This window comes from Magallana gigas, chromosome 6, assembly GCF_963853765.1.
Source record: "Magallana gigas chromosome 6, xbMagGiga1.1, whole genome shotgun sequence".
Classification (NCBI taxonomy): Eukaryota; Metazoa; Mollusca; class Bivalvia; order Ostreida; family Ostreidae; genus Magallana; species Magallana gigas.
The window spans coordinates 12,813,915-12,832,259 of NC_088858.1; the positions used below are offsets into that span (position 1 = coordinate 12,813,915).

Sequence of the window (18,345 nt, forward strand, 5' to 3'; positions counted from 1 at the left end):
CCACAAATCAAGATTGTAGCGAGGAATTAATTTCCATCGGGTTCAGTATTTTCTTACTTGTAAACTTCCGGCAGCATGGATGGATTTGATTTGTTTCGAAAATTGGGAGTGGGAACAAAATTTGATTTTAAACGATTTAAGAGTGATGCAAATGTCCTAAATGTAAGAAAAGCACACAATAATAATTTTTGCTCTGTAAATTTATTCCCGAGCAGTGAGTACACCTTAAAAATTTCTCTGTTGACCAAATAAATAATCAATGTTCTGGCATTTCAGCTACTACCAGCTGCTTCTGTGTCGAAGTCTGCTACAAAGAAAGCAAGATTAGATGCTGATCATGAACAGCAAGAATCTGGTAGAGTAAATCGCTTTCTTCGGTGTTTATTTAGAGTAAAGTGACGTTCCCCACATAACAGGTCCAGTACAATCTCCAGATTTAGCTATATAGCTTGAATAAGCTAAATAGCTTTATTAAGCTATTCAGAGTAGCTTCATTTAGCTATTTTGTCATACATTTTTCTTAAATTTGTAATTTTATCAGTATGTATAAAAAATCGCACTTTAGTCCAGTGATAGTTTTCAACTTTAAACTGTTCCGTGAACAATGCATGTAAAGATTACTCATCAACTTGCGTCTCCTTAAGAGACTTTGCACTAAAAGTTTTGGGGCAACTGATTCATGACCACACAGTTACTTTTTGAATGAAATATAAAGGAGGTCAGTTATGGTAAACAAGATAATTGATTGGTAATAATGTATCACAATGAGAAGAAATCATACCTATCCACGCGTACGTCTCATTGCACACAAAGTGGTAAACAGTAACCCAAACAATGGAAATATATTTTTTGCTTATAAGTCTTTAATTGTGGTCAAGTTTATAATGGTCAATTGTGCAAATATGAGTAGCAAGTTAATTGTGATTTTTTGTCAATTTCTTACAATAAATATTTTCTTCAAAAACTGCACATAAATAGCTTTATTAAGCTATTTGGAATAGCTTTATAAAGCTATATAGCTTTTTCAAGCTATATAGCTAAATTAAGAGATTGTACTGGACCTGCATAAGAAACACATGCAAACTCAAAAATTTGTAACATTGGTCATTTGATGATTTCATAACAATAATTGAAATTTACAAATTTGCATATTCCAAACATTGGTTTTTTTTATCAGACAATGAAGGGCAAGAATTATCAGACGTAAATCATGAAACTGAAAAGCATACAGAAGAGGGAGACCTGACTGTTTTACAGGGGCTTAAGAAAAAGGGAGAAAAACAACGCACAAAGAAATCTAAACAGAGCTTTGCTCAGATGAAACAAGAAAAGGTATATGATGTTTAGTCATAGCATATTCGACAGTCATGCCATATTTGACATCTTTTAAAAAAGAGGAAAGATTGAAATTATGGGAATTTCTTTTTGCAAATATGAGAAAAATTTTACACATGTATGTGAACTTGTGAAGTAAGTTTTTATTTTTAGTTTTGTTTTGTTTCCAGATAAACCACATAAGAAATAAAAACAGAATCCATTGTTTTGGGCAAGATCCGCCAAATCCTTGTACGAGCTTTAAACAGTTAGCCGCTACGTATGGACTTAATCCTCAGATCATCAAAAACATTGCTTCCATTGGATACACTCAACCAACTCCCATCCAAATACAAGCTATTCCTACAATGATGGATGTAAGTATATTTAGGTTATCATATCTGTAGTGCATGTATTTCTAGGTAGTCTGTTACTGGCGTTAATCAATTGTATGTTACTGCAGTAACTGTAATCTGATATGGCGAAATTTAAAAAAGGGCAAGAAATTTTCAAGTCAATAACGATCCTTACTTTATTGTTTTCTTTGCATGGGCTTTTTATCTTTATTGTTTTGAAAATATATAATTAGCAAAATATAAACCAAAAGCGGGACATCAATTTGCTGAATAATGAACAGAAGTTTCATGAACTATGGTTACATACAGTGTATACTATATTTGTAACATCAAGAAATAAATTTAATTTTTCTTTATTGTGAATTGATTTCTACAATTTTTTCTAATTCCCAGAGGAGAGAAATATTGGCTTGTGCACCCACAGGATCAGGGAAAACGGCAGCATTTCTCCTTCCCATCATGCATCACCTGAAGGAGCACAAAAAGAAAGGCTACCGAGCTCTGATACTGGCTCCAACCCGCGAGTTAGCCAAACAGGTCTACCCTTGCCTGATTTATCCTATCCCTTTATTCTAACATAGATGAACAATAACACAGCATTGTGAAAGAGAAAATGACCCAATGACTTAAATCTAAATGCATTCAATTACATCATTCATTTGGTAAATTTTTTATTTCAAATGAATGCATTAAGATTTTAGGAATTTAATCGGGTTTATGAATTTTTTGGATTTGCTTATGACATATTTCTTGGATTTTTTATTTGATTTACAGATATACAGAGAGTTTTTACGATTATCGGAAGGTTTAGGGCTCAAAGCACACTACATTAGTAAGTCAACTACAGAAAAAAGGCTGGAGAAAAAATATGGTAAGTATTTATAGGCTAAACTATCATTTCATGTGTCTAGATTTTTCTTGTGAATCATTTAATGACTTTTACATGTATGTAGCTGTCTAACAAAATGGTGATACATGTACCACTTTTGCTTTTAATGTAAATAGAGTGGTCCTTTTACTCATGTATGACACATATACAAATGAAATGTCATACTTGCAGATGTGTTGGTTTCTACCCCCAATAGACTGGTGTATATGTTACAAGAGGATCCTCCCCTTATCAACCTCAGTCAGTAAGTACCTACCATGTTACACTTATTGAGTGTTCCTGAATAAATCATTATTTTACTTATCTTCTAATATTTACTAGAGAGTATTACATTTAGATTGATAGAAGACTTATTAATTGTAGACAAAAAACAACTTTCTTTGAAGCTTTTTTTACGCATTGTATGTATTTTACAATAAGGGCATGTATTATCACTGTTATTTCAGGGTGGAATGGCTGGTAATTGATGAATCAGATAAATTGTTCGAAGACGGGAAAACTGGCTTCAGAGATCAGGTACATTTTGCCATTAAGATTTTATGCATAAAGAATTTAATGCAAAGTTTTATTAGTTTTTAAAAATTGTCAAGACATGATACATATTGTTGGTAAATATCTTATACGACGTCAAGGTGCATGTGACGTTGTGAGACATTGCTATTATGACGTCATCATAATATTACAGTTGATCATTTGTAAACAACTCTATACTTGTGTTACAGTTGGCCAAGGTTTATCAAGCCTGTGACAGCAATAATGTCAAACGAGCCATGTTTAGTGCGACCTTCGCCATGGAAGTAGAAGAATGGTGTAAACTGAACTTGGATAATGTGTTACAAGTGTACATAGGAGCCAAGTAGGTGCTCTTGTTCACAGCCTTTTACTCTGCTGATGAACTAATTTTTTTCTTTGCTCTACCATATATGCATGTGCCGGTGTTATATAGTGCCTTTTCCCCCTAGCCATCTTTCCCCCCGGAAAAATGGCTATATAGCAGTTCTTCCCCCCGGAAAAATGGCTATATAGCAGTTTTTCCCCCCACGGAAAGCTGACTATATAGTGGGCTTTCCCCCTTTTTATAGCCAGATTACCCCCACGGAAAACCTACTATATAGTGGATTTTCCCCCTTTTTTACTTTCCGGCCATGTTTATTGCGGACCATTCGTGACAATATTATCAAAACCGATTTGGTTTGACTTTTCCTATAGCGTCACGATCATTTCTGTCAGCTACGTCATGCATAAATTATACACGCCGCCGTTGTGAAAACTTTATGATTGGTTGAGTTAGGCGGAGTTATCAGTACATGCTTATGCAATGCCAGAGCTGAAGGATTTCTCATAACAGTTCATTTCCACCCAATATTATTCATTCAAAATCGACTATCCCCTATGTTTAAATTCTGTGCATGTAATAAAGTTGATTCAGTTTTGTATATACTGGTGTTTATATTTGTGTTCCTCTTTAATTTTGTTATGAATGGGTTACCGTATGTGAGTGACGAGTGTCGGGTGAGTGTGCTATTTTTAGATCGAGTATTTAAAGTGACCGGTTTGGGTGTAGTGGTCAATAGAGGGTCCGGTAACGACATCAGCCGGGTGCCACGTTTTGCAGCTCCTGTTTCAAGATATGGTGAATATCTCAAGTTAGCTTAATACTAAGGAGAAATGGGTAGCCATTAAAATTTTGGATTCTGTTAGGCGGGCACATGTTTTCCTAGCCGGTAAGGTTGTTTTGTTGTTATTTTGTACATTTCGCTGGTAATTTAGTTCTTAGTGTAATTGGTAGTATGTTTGTATGTTTATCGGGACTTTATTAGTCACAGTATGTTTTTTTCAGTGCGTAAGGGTGTTTGATACAATTACCTGAAATACAGACTGGTGTGCTAGACGGAAATTTTCCTATGGAAGGTCGTGGGGACAATTGACGAAGGTCGGGGACGCATTTTATGCTGAGTGGGGCGTGGCTTTCTATCCGGGCAGTGTCGTAGACTGGAAGCGAGAGACCTGCGAGTCCGGGGCTTTCGGTTAGGATAGCGACAAGAGGGACAGGAACTTTTGACGAGGGCAGGAGCGTCTCGAGTGCATAGTGACCTTGAGTTCATTTTCAGAGAGGTTTTAAGTGTAAAAAAGCGACTGTTATTACAGGCTTATTTTCATATACATGCTTTTGAGCTGAAATTTAAAGTAATTGTAAATTCACGGTATTTTGAATTATTGAACTTTAATATTTTTTTGAGTAAATTTTTCAACAAGTTTTAATGGTTGAAATAGCTTCTAAACAACATTTTGTAGTTTACTTCCATTTTATATCTGATACAGTGTGATTTAATCTTGAATTTAGTAGGATAGTATCAGATATTTGTTCATTTGTTTAATTGAATTATTATTCTTTTTTTGTTATGTTCGAATGAGAGTGGTGTGAAAGGGGGAGTGAGAATAATGATTTGTTTTGTTTATTAATTTTTTTTTCAAATTAAACTTGTTTATTTTCTTTACAAAATCTTATTGTTCATTCAGCTGACAAAATCCAAAAAGAACTCATTACATATGGTGGCAGCGGTGGGATTTTGTCATTTAGGCTGAGTGATTTTTTTTTGTATTGAATTTTTCATGTTTGTTTGAATTGAGAAATTCATATCCGTTGTGATTGAAACATTTTTTGATTTTTGAAGAAAAGTTCAATAATTGTTTAATTTCTTATTAAAGTTTATTGCAGCTCAGTCCCACCTGAAAGAGAACTCGGTCTTTGATAGTCTGTTGGTTTTGTAGTCTAGAGTTGTACGATGTCGTTACCTGGTTGGGTTAAGAAGGCTGTAGAGGAGGGTCAAGATTTGTCTACTTGTATGGAGATGTGGAAACATGCGTGTGCAGTGGAGCGGGAAGAACGACAGGCAAGACGAGAGAAAGAGAAAGATGAGTTAGAAATGCAGAGAATAAAAATGGAGAATGATGAAAAAGAGAGAAAACGTCTGCATGATAAAGATCTTGAAGAGAAAAGGTTAGAGGTGAGAATGAAAGAGTTAGAACTACAAGAAAGAGAGATGAGAGAGCGGGATACTAATCCAGTAGCATTGGTAGAGAGAGAAGCGAAACACGAGGTTAAGTTTATCTTACCAAAATATGTTGAAGGTGAAGACATAGATGTTTTCTTAAGATCTTTTGAGCGTTTAGCAACTCTTCACAAGTGGCAGAAAGCAGAGTGGGCTCTCAGACTGATACCACAACTGACAGGTAAGGCGTTAGATACATATGCACGGTTAGGAGAAGTTGAAGCAAATGACTACGATGTCATAAAGAATGCTATTCTGAAGCGGTACAATCTTACAGCTAGCACGTACAGAGATAAGTTCAGAGGGTGTAAGCAATTTTCCAGTGAAACTTTTAGGGAGTTTAGTAGTCGAGCTACCAATTATTTTGACCATTGGTGTCAGATGGAAAAGGTAAACAAAAATCATGATAATCTGGTAGATGTTCTGATGCGTGAACAGCTTACAAATAGTTCTTCTAGAGATCTTCAGATATGGTTGAAAGAGAGACAACCTAAGTCTGTAGAGGAGATGATAGAATTGGCAGAGGCTTACCAGAACGCACATAAAGGTAACCAGGTAATGAACAAAGGACCTGTGCCGCAGAGAGAGGTAAGAAACCAAGGTAATGGTGTTAAAAGCAATAACAATCCTATGGTCGGTCAAAACAGGGAAGAGAAAAAATGTTTTCAGTGTCGTAGAGTAGGTCACTTTATGAACAACTGTCCTCTACGGAAACAGGTACCCAAGAATTCTAGTCCTGGCTTTAATGATAAAGGTCAACCATCTCAGGGATATACTGGTAAGGATAAAGCAGGTTTGATTCATTCTCCTACTATATCGAGAAAGGGAGTGGCAGTGGAGCTTCCGGTTATAGTAGATGAGAAGAAGTCTGTCATTGAGTCAGTTATTTGTCAGAGTGGACTTAGAATCGAAACAGGTACAGTGAACGGTAAGAGTGCATCAGTACTCAGAGATACCGGGTGCACTGCGATTTTAGTATCTGACAGATTTGTTAGTGATGATGACAAGACAGGGGTGACAAGTGATGTGACCCTGGCAAACGGAAGTTCACAAAGATGTCCAGAGGTCTGGATACAGGTAGACACGCCTTATGTGAAAGGTAAGGTTGTTGCTTTGGTGATGAACTATCCATTTGCTGATTTGATTGTTGGTAACTTTACTAGGGTAGATATTCCAGTGGAGAGATCTACAAGACCTGTTAAGCCGGATGATGAAATGTGTCAGGCAGTGGAAACTAGAGCTTCAGCAAAGAAGGTATCACAAGATAAAGATGAAGGTATTGGGGATAGATCTGTGGTACACGACATAGTCTCCAGAAATGAGTGGATAGAGGAACAAGGTAAGGATCCTAGTTTGGAACAGTGTAGAAACAAAGAAGTATCTGAAGGAACTGAGAATGGTAGAAGTTATATCATGAAGGAAAACAGAATGATGTATAGAGTATTTACGACAGTTACTGACGAGGTTCTAAAGCAAGTAATTGTACCAAGTAAGTTCAGAAAGCAAATATTGTCGTTGAGTCATGATATCCCTTTAGCAGGTCACATGGGGATTAAGAAGACGAGGGAAAGAATTCTAAGGAATTTCTTTTGGCCAGGTATTTTTGAGGATACAAAAAAATACTGTCAATCTTGCCCAAAATGTCAGAAAGGAACGTCAAAGTCAAGGGTAAGTAAGGTACCTCTTGTTAAAATTCCTTCAGTTGATTATCCATTCCAGCGTGTGGCGATTGACATGGTTGGACCTTTGCCAAAAACGAAACGAGGTAATCAGTACATTTTAGTGATGTGTGATTACGCCACTAAGTATCCTGAAGCAATACCCCTCAGAAGTCAAGATGCAGAAGTTGTAGCGGAAGCTATGATGGAAGTTTTTACGAGACTTGGTGTTCCCAAAGAGATACTATCTGACCAAGGTACCAACTTTATGTCCTCATTAATTACAGAGCTTTGTAAATTGTTAAGCATACGCAAACTCAACACAACTCCGTACCATCCACAAGCCAACGGTCTCGTTGAAAGGTTCAATGGAACGCTAAAGAGAATGCTTCAGATTTATGCTCAAGACGAACCAGGTAAGTGGGACAAATTGTTACCTTATTTGTTGTTCGCATACAGAGAGGTTCCCCAAGAGACAACTGGATTTTCTCCTTTTGAACTACTTTACGGAAGGTATGTAAGAGGTCCTCTAGGAATACTTAGAGAGAGTTTGGAGGAAGATGAGGCGGATAGTCAATTACAGCCATCAGTACTGAGTTATATTCTTGAAACCAGGGAAAAGCTGGCAAAGATGGCGGACATTGTGTCAGAGAATGAAGAAGTAAGTAAAATTGAACAGAAAAGATACTACGATCGGAAAGCAAGGCATCGATCTTTTGAAGTTGGTGACAAGGTACTGGTTTTATTACCTACAAGTACAAAGAAGTTATTAGCTCAGTGGAAGGGACCAGTGTCTGTTACAGAGAAAGTAAGTCCAGTCGATTATAGGGTTCAGTATGATAACGGTGTCAGAAAGGTGTACCACATCAACATGTTGAAACGGTGGATAGAGAGGGATGATGACAACGTTGTAAGTGATGAGAAAGTAATGACTGCGGTCTGTCACGCAGACTCTTCAGATGATGATGATGAGTGGATCGGGAATCCGCTTTTGCATGTTAGAGATACGGTTAACGATGTAACAATTTCTCAAAGGCTGACGCAGAAACAAAAAGGTGAGTTACAAGATTGCTTAGATCAATTTAGTTCTGTTTTGTCCAATGTTCCAGGTCGAACTAGTCTGTTGAAACATCGTGTGGTAACTACAAGTGAAATACCAGTTTTTCAGAAACCTTATCAGATACCACATGCATTGAGGGATGAGGTCAAAAGAGAGTTATCAGTAATGTTGGAGGCAGGTATAGTAGAGCAGTCGGTAAGTCCATATGCCTCACCTGTGGTAATCATTCCCAAGAAAGACCAATCTATTAGGTTTTGTGTAGATTACCGTAGACTAAACGCTGTAACTCAATTTGATCCAGAGCCTAATGCGCAGATAGAGGAAATCATTGACAGATTGGGAGAAGCTAAGTATCTTAGTAAGTTAGATCTCACTAAAGGATACTGGCAAATTTTACTGGACAATGAAGCAAAGGAAAAGAGTGCGTTCATCACACCATTTGGCCATTATCAGTTTACTGTGATGCCATTTGGTATGATGAATTCAGCAGCTACTTTCAACAGATTGGTAAGAAAGATCTTAATGGGTCATGAAGAGTATTCAGATGCTTTTATTGATGACATTATCATTTTCAGTAAAGACTGGAACAGTCATGTGGGTCATGTAAAAGCAGTTCTTACATCTATTCAGAACGCAGGTCTTACAGCAAATCCAAAGAAATGTGAGTTTGCGGCTAGAGAATTGGAATTTCTAGGTCATTTAGTCGGAAATGGTCAGGTAAAACCAACCTCAGACAAAGTACAGGCTATTTTGAATATCCCTGTTCCCACGAAGAAAAAGGAGGTAAGATCATTTCTGGGCTCTATAAATTTCTACAGAAAGTTTATAGAAAATTTTTCTGAAAAGTCAGCTAGTTTGTCAGATCTCACTAGAAAGTCAAGCCCGAATAAGATTGTGTGGACAGATGAACATGATAGATCATTTAGACAATTGAAGTCAGACTTAGTTAGTGCCCCGGTTCTATGGAATCCGGATTTTGCATTAACATTTACGTTACAGACAGACGCAAGTGACAGAGGTCTGGGGGCGTTATTATTGCAGGAAAAAAATGGTGAGTATCATCCGTTAGTCTATCTCAGTAAAAAGCTCCTACCTAGAGAGCAGAACTTCGCTACGGTTGAGAAAGAGTGCTACGCAATTGTGTGGGCGGTGCAGCGTCTGCAAAAGTATCTGTATGGGAGAGAATTTATCATAGAGACAGACCATCGTGCGTTACAGTGGCTTAAGACAATGAAATCACAGAATCCAAGACTCTTACGATGGAGTTTGGTATTGCAGGAATATAAGTTTACTGTTAAGCATATCCCTGGGGCAAACAACAAGATGGCAGATCTGTTGTCGCGGTCGACATAATTCTTGTCAACTTTATCTGTTATTTATTTACAATGGACATTGGTAAATAAATGGGGGCGTATGTAATAAAGTTGATTCAGTTTTGTATATACTGGTGTTTATATTTGTGTTCCTCTTTAATTTTGTTATGAATGGGTTACCGTATGTGAGTGACGAGTGTCGGGTGAGTGTGCTATTTTTAGATCGAGTATTTAAAGTGACCGGTTTGGGTGTAGTGGTCAATAGAGGGTCCGGTAACGACATCAGCCGGGTGCCACGTTTTGCAGCTCCTGTTTCAAGATATGGTGAATATCTCAAGTTAGCTTAATACTAAGGAGAAATGGGTAGCCATTAAAATTTTGGATTCTGTTAGGCGGGCACATGTTTTCCTAGCCGGTAAGGTTGTTTTGTTGTTATTTTGTACATTTCGCTGGTAATTTAGTTCTTAGTGTAATTGGTAGTATGTTTGTATGTTTATCGGGACTTTATTAGTCACAGTATGTTTTTTTCAGTGCGTAAGGGTGTTTGATACAATTACCTGAAATACAGACTGGTGTGCTAGACGGAAATTTTCCTATGGAAGGTCGTGGGGACAATTGACGAAGGTCGGGGACGCATTTTATGCTGAGTGGGGCGTGGCTTTCTATCCGGGCAGTGTCGTAGACTGGAAGCGAGAGACCTGCGAGTCCGGGGCTTTCGGTTAGGATAGCGACAAGAGGGACAGGAACTTTTGACGAGGGCAGGAGCGTCTCGAGTGCATAGTGACCTTGAGTTCATTTTCAGAGAGGTTTTAAGTGTAAAAAAGCGACTGTTATTACAGGCTTATTTTCATATACATGCTTTTGAGCTGAAATTTAAAGTAATTGTAAATTCACGGTATTTTGAATTATTGAACTTTAATATTTTTTTGAGTAAATTTTTCAACAAGTTTTAATGGTTGAAATAGCTTCTAAACAACATTTTGTAGTTTACTTCCATTTTATATCTGATACAGTGTGATTTAATCTTGAATTTAGTAGGATAGTATCAGATATTTGTTCATTTGTTTAATTGAATTATTATTCTTTTTTTGTTATGTTCGAATGAGAGTGGTGTGAAAGGGGGAGTGAGAATAATGATTTGTTTTGTTTATTAATTTTTTTTTCAAATTAAACTTGTTTATTTTCTTTACAAAATCTTATTGTTCATTCAGCTGACAAAATCCAAAAAGAACTCATTACAGTGCAAAACTTTCTCTCTCTCTGTCTGTAAACGGGCGTTAAACCATAGCCTCAACTCAAGCTACGGTCCAGAGTACGGCGTTATAAAAAATATAATAATTAGAAGTTGCATGTGCTAAGCGTTCAATTCATGTAAATACCGTAAATGTGTAATATGCACATGTATTACATACTAACTTGCCAGTCGAAGTGATAGATATGAATTCCTCGATTTCTACACCTTTCGATCGGCAATCGACAGTCAATAAAAGAATTGAACGATGGTGTGAAAGAACGAGACGGAAGTGGAGAGTGCAAGGGGGTTTGTACATGTGCGTCTTCATTAGACAAGTGTCTGATTCGTTTCTCTTCTGTTGCCCTATCACTTTCGGTGTAATATATATATACTAAAATATCCACAAACCATTTACTGCAGATTTCTTTATTTTACCTGTCTCTGAACCGCCGATCACCAGCTCCATACATGAACAATGGTTTGTTTACATACATTAATTTTCAATCATTTTGATAAAGAAATATATGAGTGATTGTATATTTTTAAATGATGTTTTTACTTTTAAATGACCGTAAAAATATGTTCATGTGGTCATCTATAGTTTTTGCGATATGGGTCCCTAAAAAATACATATTCTTTATAATTGGATTTCAAACATCGGGCTCGAAAACAACAAAGGCTCCTACCCTGCATGGGGGCATTTTCGGTGTCATCTACTAGTGGTATACCACTATCATTGTGAAAATATGGTTAATTAGTCATCTCTAGAATTTGATATTCGGGTCCCCACTTATAGAACACTATTCAATCATTATAATGGGGTTTTAAACATCGGGCCCTGAAACATCAAGGGCCCCTACCCTGAGAGCTGAAATTTTCAGAGTCATATGCATCTTCAAGTGGTAAACCACTGCCACTATAAAAATATGGTAATATGGTCATCTCTAGTTTATGAGACATTGGACCCTTATACATTTATGTTCATTCATATCTTAGATATGTACATGATTATATTGTCTTAATATGTCCACTCACTTACTGCACATTGCACATTTGTATATAATTTTATATGTATTATAATTTGTATTCCGATGAGTTGTAAAGCTCAAGGATAATAAATTGAATTGAATTGGACCCTAAAGAATATGCACTGTAATTATTATAATAGGATTTTAAAAATCGGGCTCTGAAACATCGGAAACAAAATTTCTCTAAAACAGAGGTTTAGCCTGGATGAAATTTCAGACAAACAGTCTGATAAATTTATCAAGAAATTCTTAAAACATTCTCGTTTAATACAATTTCAGAACACAGAATTATGCATATAAGTGTATACCTAAATTAAGTTCTTTGTGTAATTCCATTACACACATGTTCAACTTTCAGCATTGTCTATAAAAATAATAAATCGGCAAAACGAAACTTAACCTGTACAGATGAATGCAGATATACATGTATGCAACCTGGGAGTGTAGAAACATTGATTTTAATCCTTACTGGATTTCCATAAATATTTTTTATAAAATCTGAACCAAACACGTGAGGGAGAAACCCTACTATGGGGGAAAAGCTACTATATAGTAGCTTTTCCCCCTGGGGGGAAAGGTTACTATATAGTAGGTTTTCCGGGGGGAAAAGCTACTATGGGGGAAAAACTGCTATACAACACCGGTACCCACTTATTGGGTTTGTAAAACCAATGTTGTTGTTTTTTTAAATGCCTCATTCAATGTTAATCCAACTGACAAAGAGACTATAAAACAATTAGACAAATTAGACACCATAACAAAATTAAAATTTGTTTCTTGATGTTCCCAAACATGTATATACCGGTAACTTACATTATACACAATAAAGTGTACCTATACCAAACAGCTCATGTACTTATTGTGCCTATTTTTAGGAATTCTGCTACAACGACAATAGAGCAGGAACTAAAGTTTGTGGGAACAGAATCAGGAAAATTACTGGCAGTTCGTGACATCATAGCAAAGGTAAACCAAATTGTTGAGTAACTAGTTCCTTCAACATAGTTCACATTTAAAATAGTAAAAAGTGTTTGCAAATATGCAGATTGATACTAAACAAATAGAAGTAAACAAATGTTGACAAAAGTTGATTATTGGCTTCAATTCAATCAGGTGAATTTTTTTTGCAGGGAGTTCAGCCTCCTGTCCTAATATTTGTGCAGTCCAAGGAAAGAGCGAGAGAACTTTTCCATGAGCTGATTTACGACGGAATGAATGTGGACGTTATTCACAGTGATCAGACACAAGAGCAGGTACGAGATAAATTAATCACCTCGCATCTGCAAAACTTCAGGGACTTTTATGGTACATGTATATTGGTCTTATTAGGAATTGAAAAAGACATGACAGTAAGAATTTTTATACAAACATTATTACACTAATGATTTTTCAGAGAAGCATAAATTTTAATTTAATTGTAGAGAGATAATGCTGTCAAAAATTTCCGCTCAGGGAAGACATGGATATTGATCTGTACGGAGTTGATGGGAAGAGGAATGGACTTTATTGGAGTTAATCTGGTCATTAACTATGATTTCCCCAACAGTGCCATCAGTTACATTCACAGAATAGGTAACTGTTATTAAGATTTGCTGTAGAAAATCTTTTGACTTCTTTGACGTGTTACACAGTATAGTATTATACAAATAATGTTTACAGAAAGGGTACACATCCTGAATAGAATTCACAGTAATGGATGCTACAAATGATATATACATATTGGAAAAAAATAAAGGAAAGGAAAAAATTGAATTGTATACTTTTTTTTGGGTGGGCATACAACAAATAAATAGGTACTCATAAATAACTTTTATGACCTTTTTTCTGTCCTGTTTTAAATTAATCTTAAACATCTGATTTAAAAGATTTGAAATTATATGGGTTTTAAAATTTACTGGGACTTAGTATCTATCTAGCATTTACTTTTCCGAACCAGACAGTGCAGTTGTGATGAACTGTATAGTGAAAGCATTCACCAACATACCTATCATTACTTTATTATTAACCCTCTGGTTTTGTTTTTCCTTGCTTTAGGTCGTACTGGAAGAGCTGGGCGGTCAGGGAGAGCCATCACATTCTTCACGGAGAGCGACTCCATGTACCTCAGGAGGTGGTGTATCTATTCATCTTTGTTAATTAAATACTGTAAACCAATTTTTATTTGCGTGCGAGAAATGATTGCTAGGTTTGCGAGATCCTCCTCGTGAAGAATATTTCTCACCACAAACCATTTATTGCCGTATGGCTATAATAAGAACAGACATGTTGAATAAAAGGCCTGATTCCAAAAAATTAATTGTCAAACCAGTTTATTTCTAGTATATCGCAAAATAAAATAGTTGCTAATAAAAGTTGGTTTTTAGTATATCATGTGGTAGGGTATATATACACTTATAACAGTGTGCCAGCATTGTTCATATAGACATATGTACACTCCATGGTGGTAGACTATAAAATCCCTTAAGTGCATCTGTTCTTAGTCATTAACTAAGATGGACTTGCATTTGTACAGGAAACTTGTTATTCCTTCATTTTTCACTCAAATAGGTAATTTATTAACAACATTTAGCTATCCACACTAACACAATCAAATTTTTTTAATGATTACTTTTATTCTCTATTTCAGCATTGCTCGAGTGATGGTGAATGCGGGATGTCCTGTCCCTAATTACATGTTAGATATGAAACGTCCAAACAAGTAAGATAGCATAAAGTACATCCAAACATATTATTCCTAAATAGCACACATGGTATATTTAGCTCACCTAAACCAAAGGTTTTTAGCCATAAGTTCAAGGTTCTTCCTTATAACAACCATTGTAAAGCATCCATCCACAAAATTTCCCATACCTCATAACATGCTAGATATGAAACGCTCAAACAAGTTATATGCTCTAGTGAACTTTCCTGATACTGTAGATTCCTTATTTTACGCGAGTTCTTAATTCGTCAATTTAACGGTTTTCCATCAAAGCGCGAGAACATAAAATCGCGAATGCCGAAATTTTATCATATTTTCATGTGGTTTACATATGTCTGAAAATCAAAAGCGAGGTTATGAAATTTGCGAGACGGGCTTCTCGCGATTTTACGCGGATAATAATTCCTCATGTTTAATTAGGAATTTACAGTAATACCCATTTTTTTTCATCCATTTGTCTGTAAACTTTTTTATGTTTGACTCCTCTAGAGCCAAATTAGTCAATCCATAGATGAAAAGGTCTGAATTAAAAAATAAAGTGACACTCCCATAAAGAAGATATAATAATAAATCATTGAAAAATGATAGCTGTCTTTTTAAAATTATCTTCTATAAACATTTTTGTCTTATATTTACTCAAAGTAACAATGTGTTTACATAACTTTTTTCTGTTTTGTTTTTATTTTCATTTTGTTTTATTTTCAAGAAAAATAAGAAGAGCTGCCAAGAGAGTTCCAAAGCGAGATCGAATCTCAACCGTCTCTCAGTATGACATTGATAAACTCAACAAGAAAAGGTTTGTTTTTATGTTTCTGTTAATATTAAATACCATTTCAATTACTCTCTTAATAGAATATGGTCAAATTATTGTGAAACTTTGAGATTAGAATCAGGGGTATATCCTAACATGCAATGTTTACTGGTATGTATTTGTGTTACCGATATATTATTTTTTTTCTGAAATATCAATTGTTTGATTATTTGTTCTGTAGGAAATACATATCAAAGGACAAGGGAAAATCAAATAAGCGAGCAAAACTGAAGAGAGATGCAGAAAAAAGTTGAAATTGGATTCCACAGTGCAGAAACTTTACATAACCCAAGGACTTTGATAAATTAAGGTTTCTGAGTCTGCAAAGATAATACAAGATTAAAGTTAACTTTTCAATTTTACCAGAAGAAATTGAAGTCCAGATACATGTGTGATGGTTATCAGTGAAAAGATTCCTTTTCACTCCTGTATACATTAGAGAGTGTATGTTAGATTACAAAACTACAATATGAATGTTGGAAAAACCTTGTTTGATATGGAACTATTTGTCCGTTAAGATTAGCATTAAGTATTTTTACTCTGCAAATGTCAATCGGATAGTAAAACTTGTATAACATTAAGCCCTCTTAAGTATATTTGCTCCTAGGCCATGTTGTTTGACCAATTCCATGAGAACCATCAGCTTACCAACTTTAGATAAAACTTCATGGTCAGAATAGCCAAGAGAAATAGATATTCATGATTGGATGTCAGGTCATACGTCATGAAGGTTACTTCAACATGTACTGGTATTATCAATATGGCATATCTTGTTTTGTGTAAAACTGGATGTCAGTTAATAAAATTGTCAGTATATTTCACATCAGTCTTTAATTTTTAATACTTGGTAACTGCAATTTACAAAAATCAAAAGAAGGAAATAAATGATTTTTCTGTTTAAATTCAAGGAGCTCCCATCTATGAAAAACCCACCAAGTCAAAATACCGGTACATTTTCGCCCTTCAACACTTGCAAACAGTTTCGCCCTGTGTTGAATTCGCCCAGACGCTGTTGTGTTTTAAGAGTGATAATATGAGGCATGGGAATTCACCCAGTCTTAAATTTGCCTGCCAACAATGAGGGCAAAAGGGCCGAATGTTTTCCTTTATACTGAACTGGTACATGTATATCCAAGTACAATCAGACCTCGTTATCTCGAACTAGATGGGACTAGTTAAAAACTTCGAGATATCAAGGGTAAATTACTAAAAGTATAAGTGGTTGAGACTTACAACTCACTTCGACATATCCATTGTATTCGAGATATCAGTGTTCGAAGTTCAACTGTTTTGTTAAAATAAACAAAGATTTCGATAATACATGTATTTTTTTTTTTTTTTAAATACAAGCACAGAATGTTTTCTCTGGTTAGTCCAACACAAAATAGCATAACAAAACAAAGACAATAATAAATGACTGAAGCTAGTTTATTCATAATGGCACAAATACAACCAATAAAGCATCAAACAGCTCGGTAAACGGTGTGTTATTGCACTATCAATGCAGGTTTTACAAGGGGAGGACTCGGCTAGCATTTACTTGAATGTTACACAATGAGTCAAATCAAATCACTACTAACTTTTCAACACAATCCTTGCTCATTCTAAGCTGTTGCTAACATACTGTTTTCTTATTTACACAAAATCAAAATACATTTAATTGCTGGAGGAGGAGGAGGAATGTTTTGTTCAAATGTCCAAAGACCAAATGTAAATGAAACATCCAACAATTGGGACAAATGTGTTGCGTGATTGCAGGGCAAATTGACAAAGTTAGGTGAAACATGATGTAACAACATTTGTTTGATTTAAGTCATTTATATGTTACATATGTAATTATCTATCGACTTAAACTTCATCAAACTATATCAAGAGCTGGACCTCAGTAATTGGGGAAAAAATAATGGACAGGTAGTGTGTCAAAATCATATTTCATGAATGTTTTTTTACACTGGGTGATTTGCTGTAGTGGTATTTAGAACGTCCAATTCAGTACATGCAGTGATTTCCTATATTTCTGAGAAGAATCCACTGGAGCTTGTGCACAATGTTGTTCTGAATTTAAATTTGATACTTGTCATGACTTTCTTTAAAATTTTGGTCAGAATTAAAAGACTGAATTGTGAAATTACTACAATATATTCAGTACATCTTGAGAATTTCTTTGCTGTGGGTAAAGTCTATTTTCAATACCTCAGCAAATATGTTTTTAAGAACAAGGAAATGTGCAAAAGATTATATTTACAAGTACTTCCTTAAAACAGTTACATGGCTACAATAGTTAATATTTACACAAACCATTGAATTGTTATATGTTACAGTACTTGGTAATACAGGTACTTGGCCATATAATTGACTTATTCCCACGCAAAATATCAATAGACAACAAAGTTTGCAATATTAAACAGACCCTTTTTGGTTGTACATCAATGTCGATTATGATTTCAGTCTTAAAATGTTAACAAAAATGCAACAGGTCAAAAAATACAAGTTACAACTGTGCCCTGGGGACAAAAAACCAAAATCAGCTCACTTTTTATCACATTCTTACTTTTACACATTCCTCATGTATAAGAACATTGTCTCAATGCATGACCCAGAGACCACATTGCTCTCCTCTATCCGTAACCTTGTAAACTCCAAATGTTGGTGAGAGCTGGATATTGTTGGGGTTGTTGAAACATTCTTTGAATTCTACATGCAGTATGCTTAGACCGCAGAATGGTTATTGACATTAAACTAAAATTTAATTATAACATCTATCTCCAACTATGCTTTACTCACAATGGACATGCTTTGATTAAACTATAAGATATTTTCGTCTGGTGCATCCATACCCGAATAGGGAAAGATTGCAAATTTGTCTGTGGTTTGTGGCATTGGTAAATATGAGAACGTGATGAAAAGTGAGTAAATTTAAGTTTTTTG

The 18,345-nt window shown here is 35.5% G+C and overlaps 2 protein-coding genes across 6 annotated transcripts; both read left to right on the forward strand.

The window, feature by feature from the left end:
• Positions 1-10: 10 nt before the first annotated feature.
• LOC105320381 (probable ATP-dependent RNA helicase DDX52) lies at positions 11-16,238 on the forward strand. Its single transcript, XM_011418305.4, has 16 exons — positions 11-162; positions 277-355; positions 1,178-1,332; positions 1,506-1,691; positions 2,064-2,207; positions 2,445-2,541; positions 2,731-2,803; positions 3,006-3,075; positions 3,282-3,415; positions 12,781-12,871; positions 13,036-13,158; positions 13,327-13,477; positions 13,940-14,015; positions 14,532-14,603; positions 15,313-15,402; positions 15,599-16,238. Exons 1-16 carry the CDS (start codon positions 76-78, stop codon positions 15,669-15,671), a joined length of 1,701 nt encoding a protein of 566 aa, XP_011416607.3. The 5' UTR covers positions 11-75; the 3' UTR covers positions 15,672-16,238.
• On the forward strand, positions 3,974-10,879 carry LOC136276094 (uncharacterized). 5 transcript variants are annotated; one of them, XM_066087031.1, is made up of 3 exons: positions 3,974-9,113; positions 9,330-9,381; positions 10,175-10,879. In XM_066087031.1, exons 1-3 carry the CDS (start codon positions 5,346-5,348, stop codon positions 10,189-10,191), a joined length of 3,837 nt encoding a protein of 1,278 aa, XP_065943103.1. In that variant the 5' UTR covers positions 3,974-5,345; the 3' UTR covers positions 10,192-10,879. The 5 variants fall into 5 exon arrangements, 4 of the variants coding, with proteins under 4 accessions (XP_065943103.1, XP_065943102.1, XP_065943101.1 ...); XR_010714558.1 differs by having other exon boundaries at positions 3,974-10,058; XM_066087030.1 differs by having other exon boundaries at positions 3,974-9,381.
• Positions 16,239-18,345: the final 2,107 nt, after the last annotated feature.

Coding starts and splice junctions, on each gene's coding strand:
- LOC136276094 (XM_066087028.1), top strand. CDS start 5,346: ATGTCGTTACCTGGTTGGGTTAAGAAGGCTGTAGAGGAGGGTCAAGAT.
- LOC105320381 (XM_011418305.4), top strand. CDS start 76: ATGGATGGATTTGATTTGTTTCGAAAATTGGGAGTGGGAACAAAATTT. Junction 2,804..3,005: donor CCCCTTATCAACCTCAGTCA/GTAAGTACCTAC, acceptor CTGTTATTTCAG/GGTGGAATGGCTGGTAATTG. Junction 3,416..12,780: donor CAAGTGTACATAGGAGCCAA/GTAGGTGCTCTT, acceptor GCCTATTTTTAG/GAATTCTGCTACAACGACAA.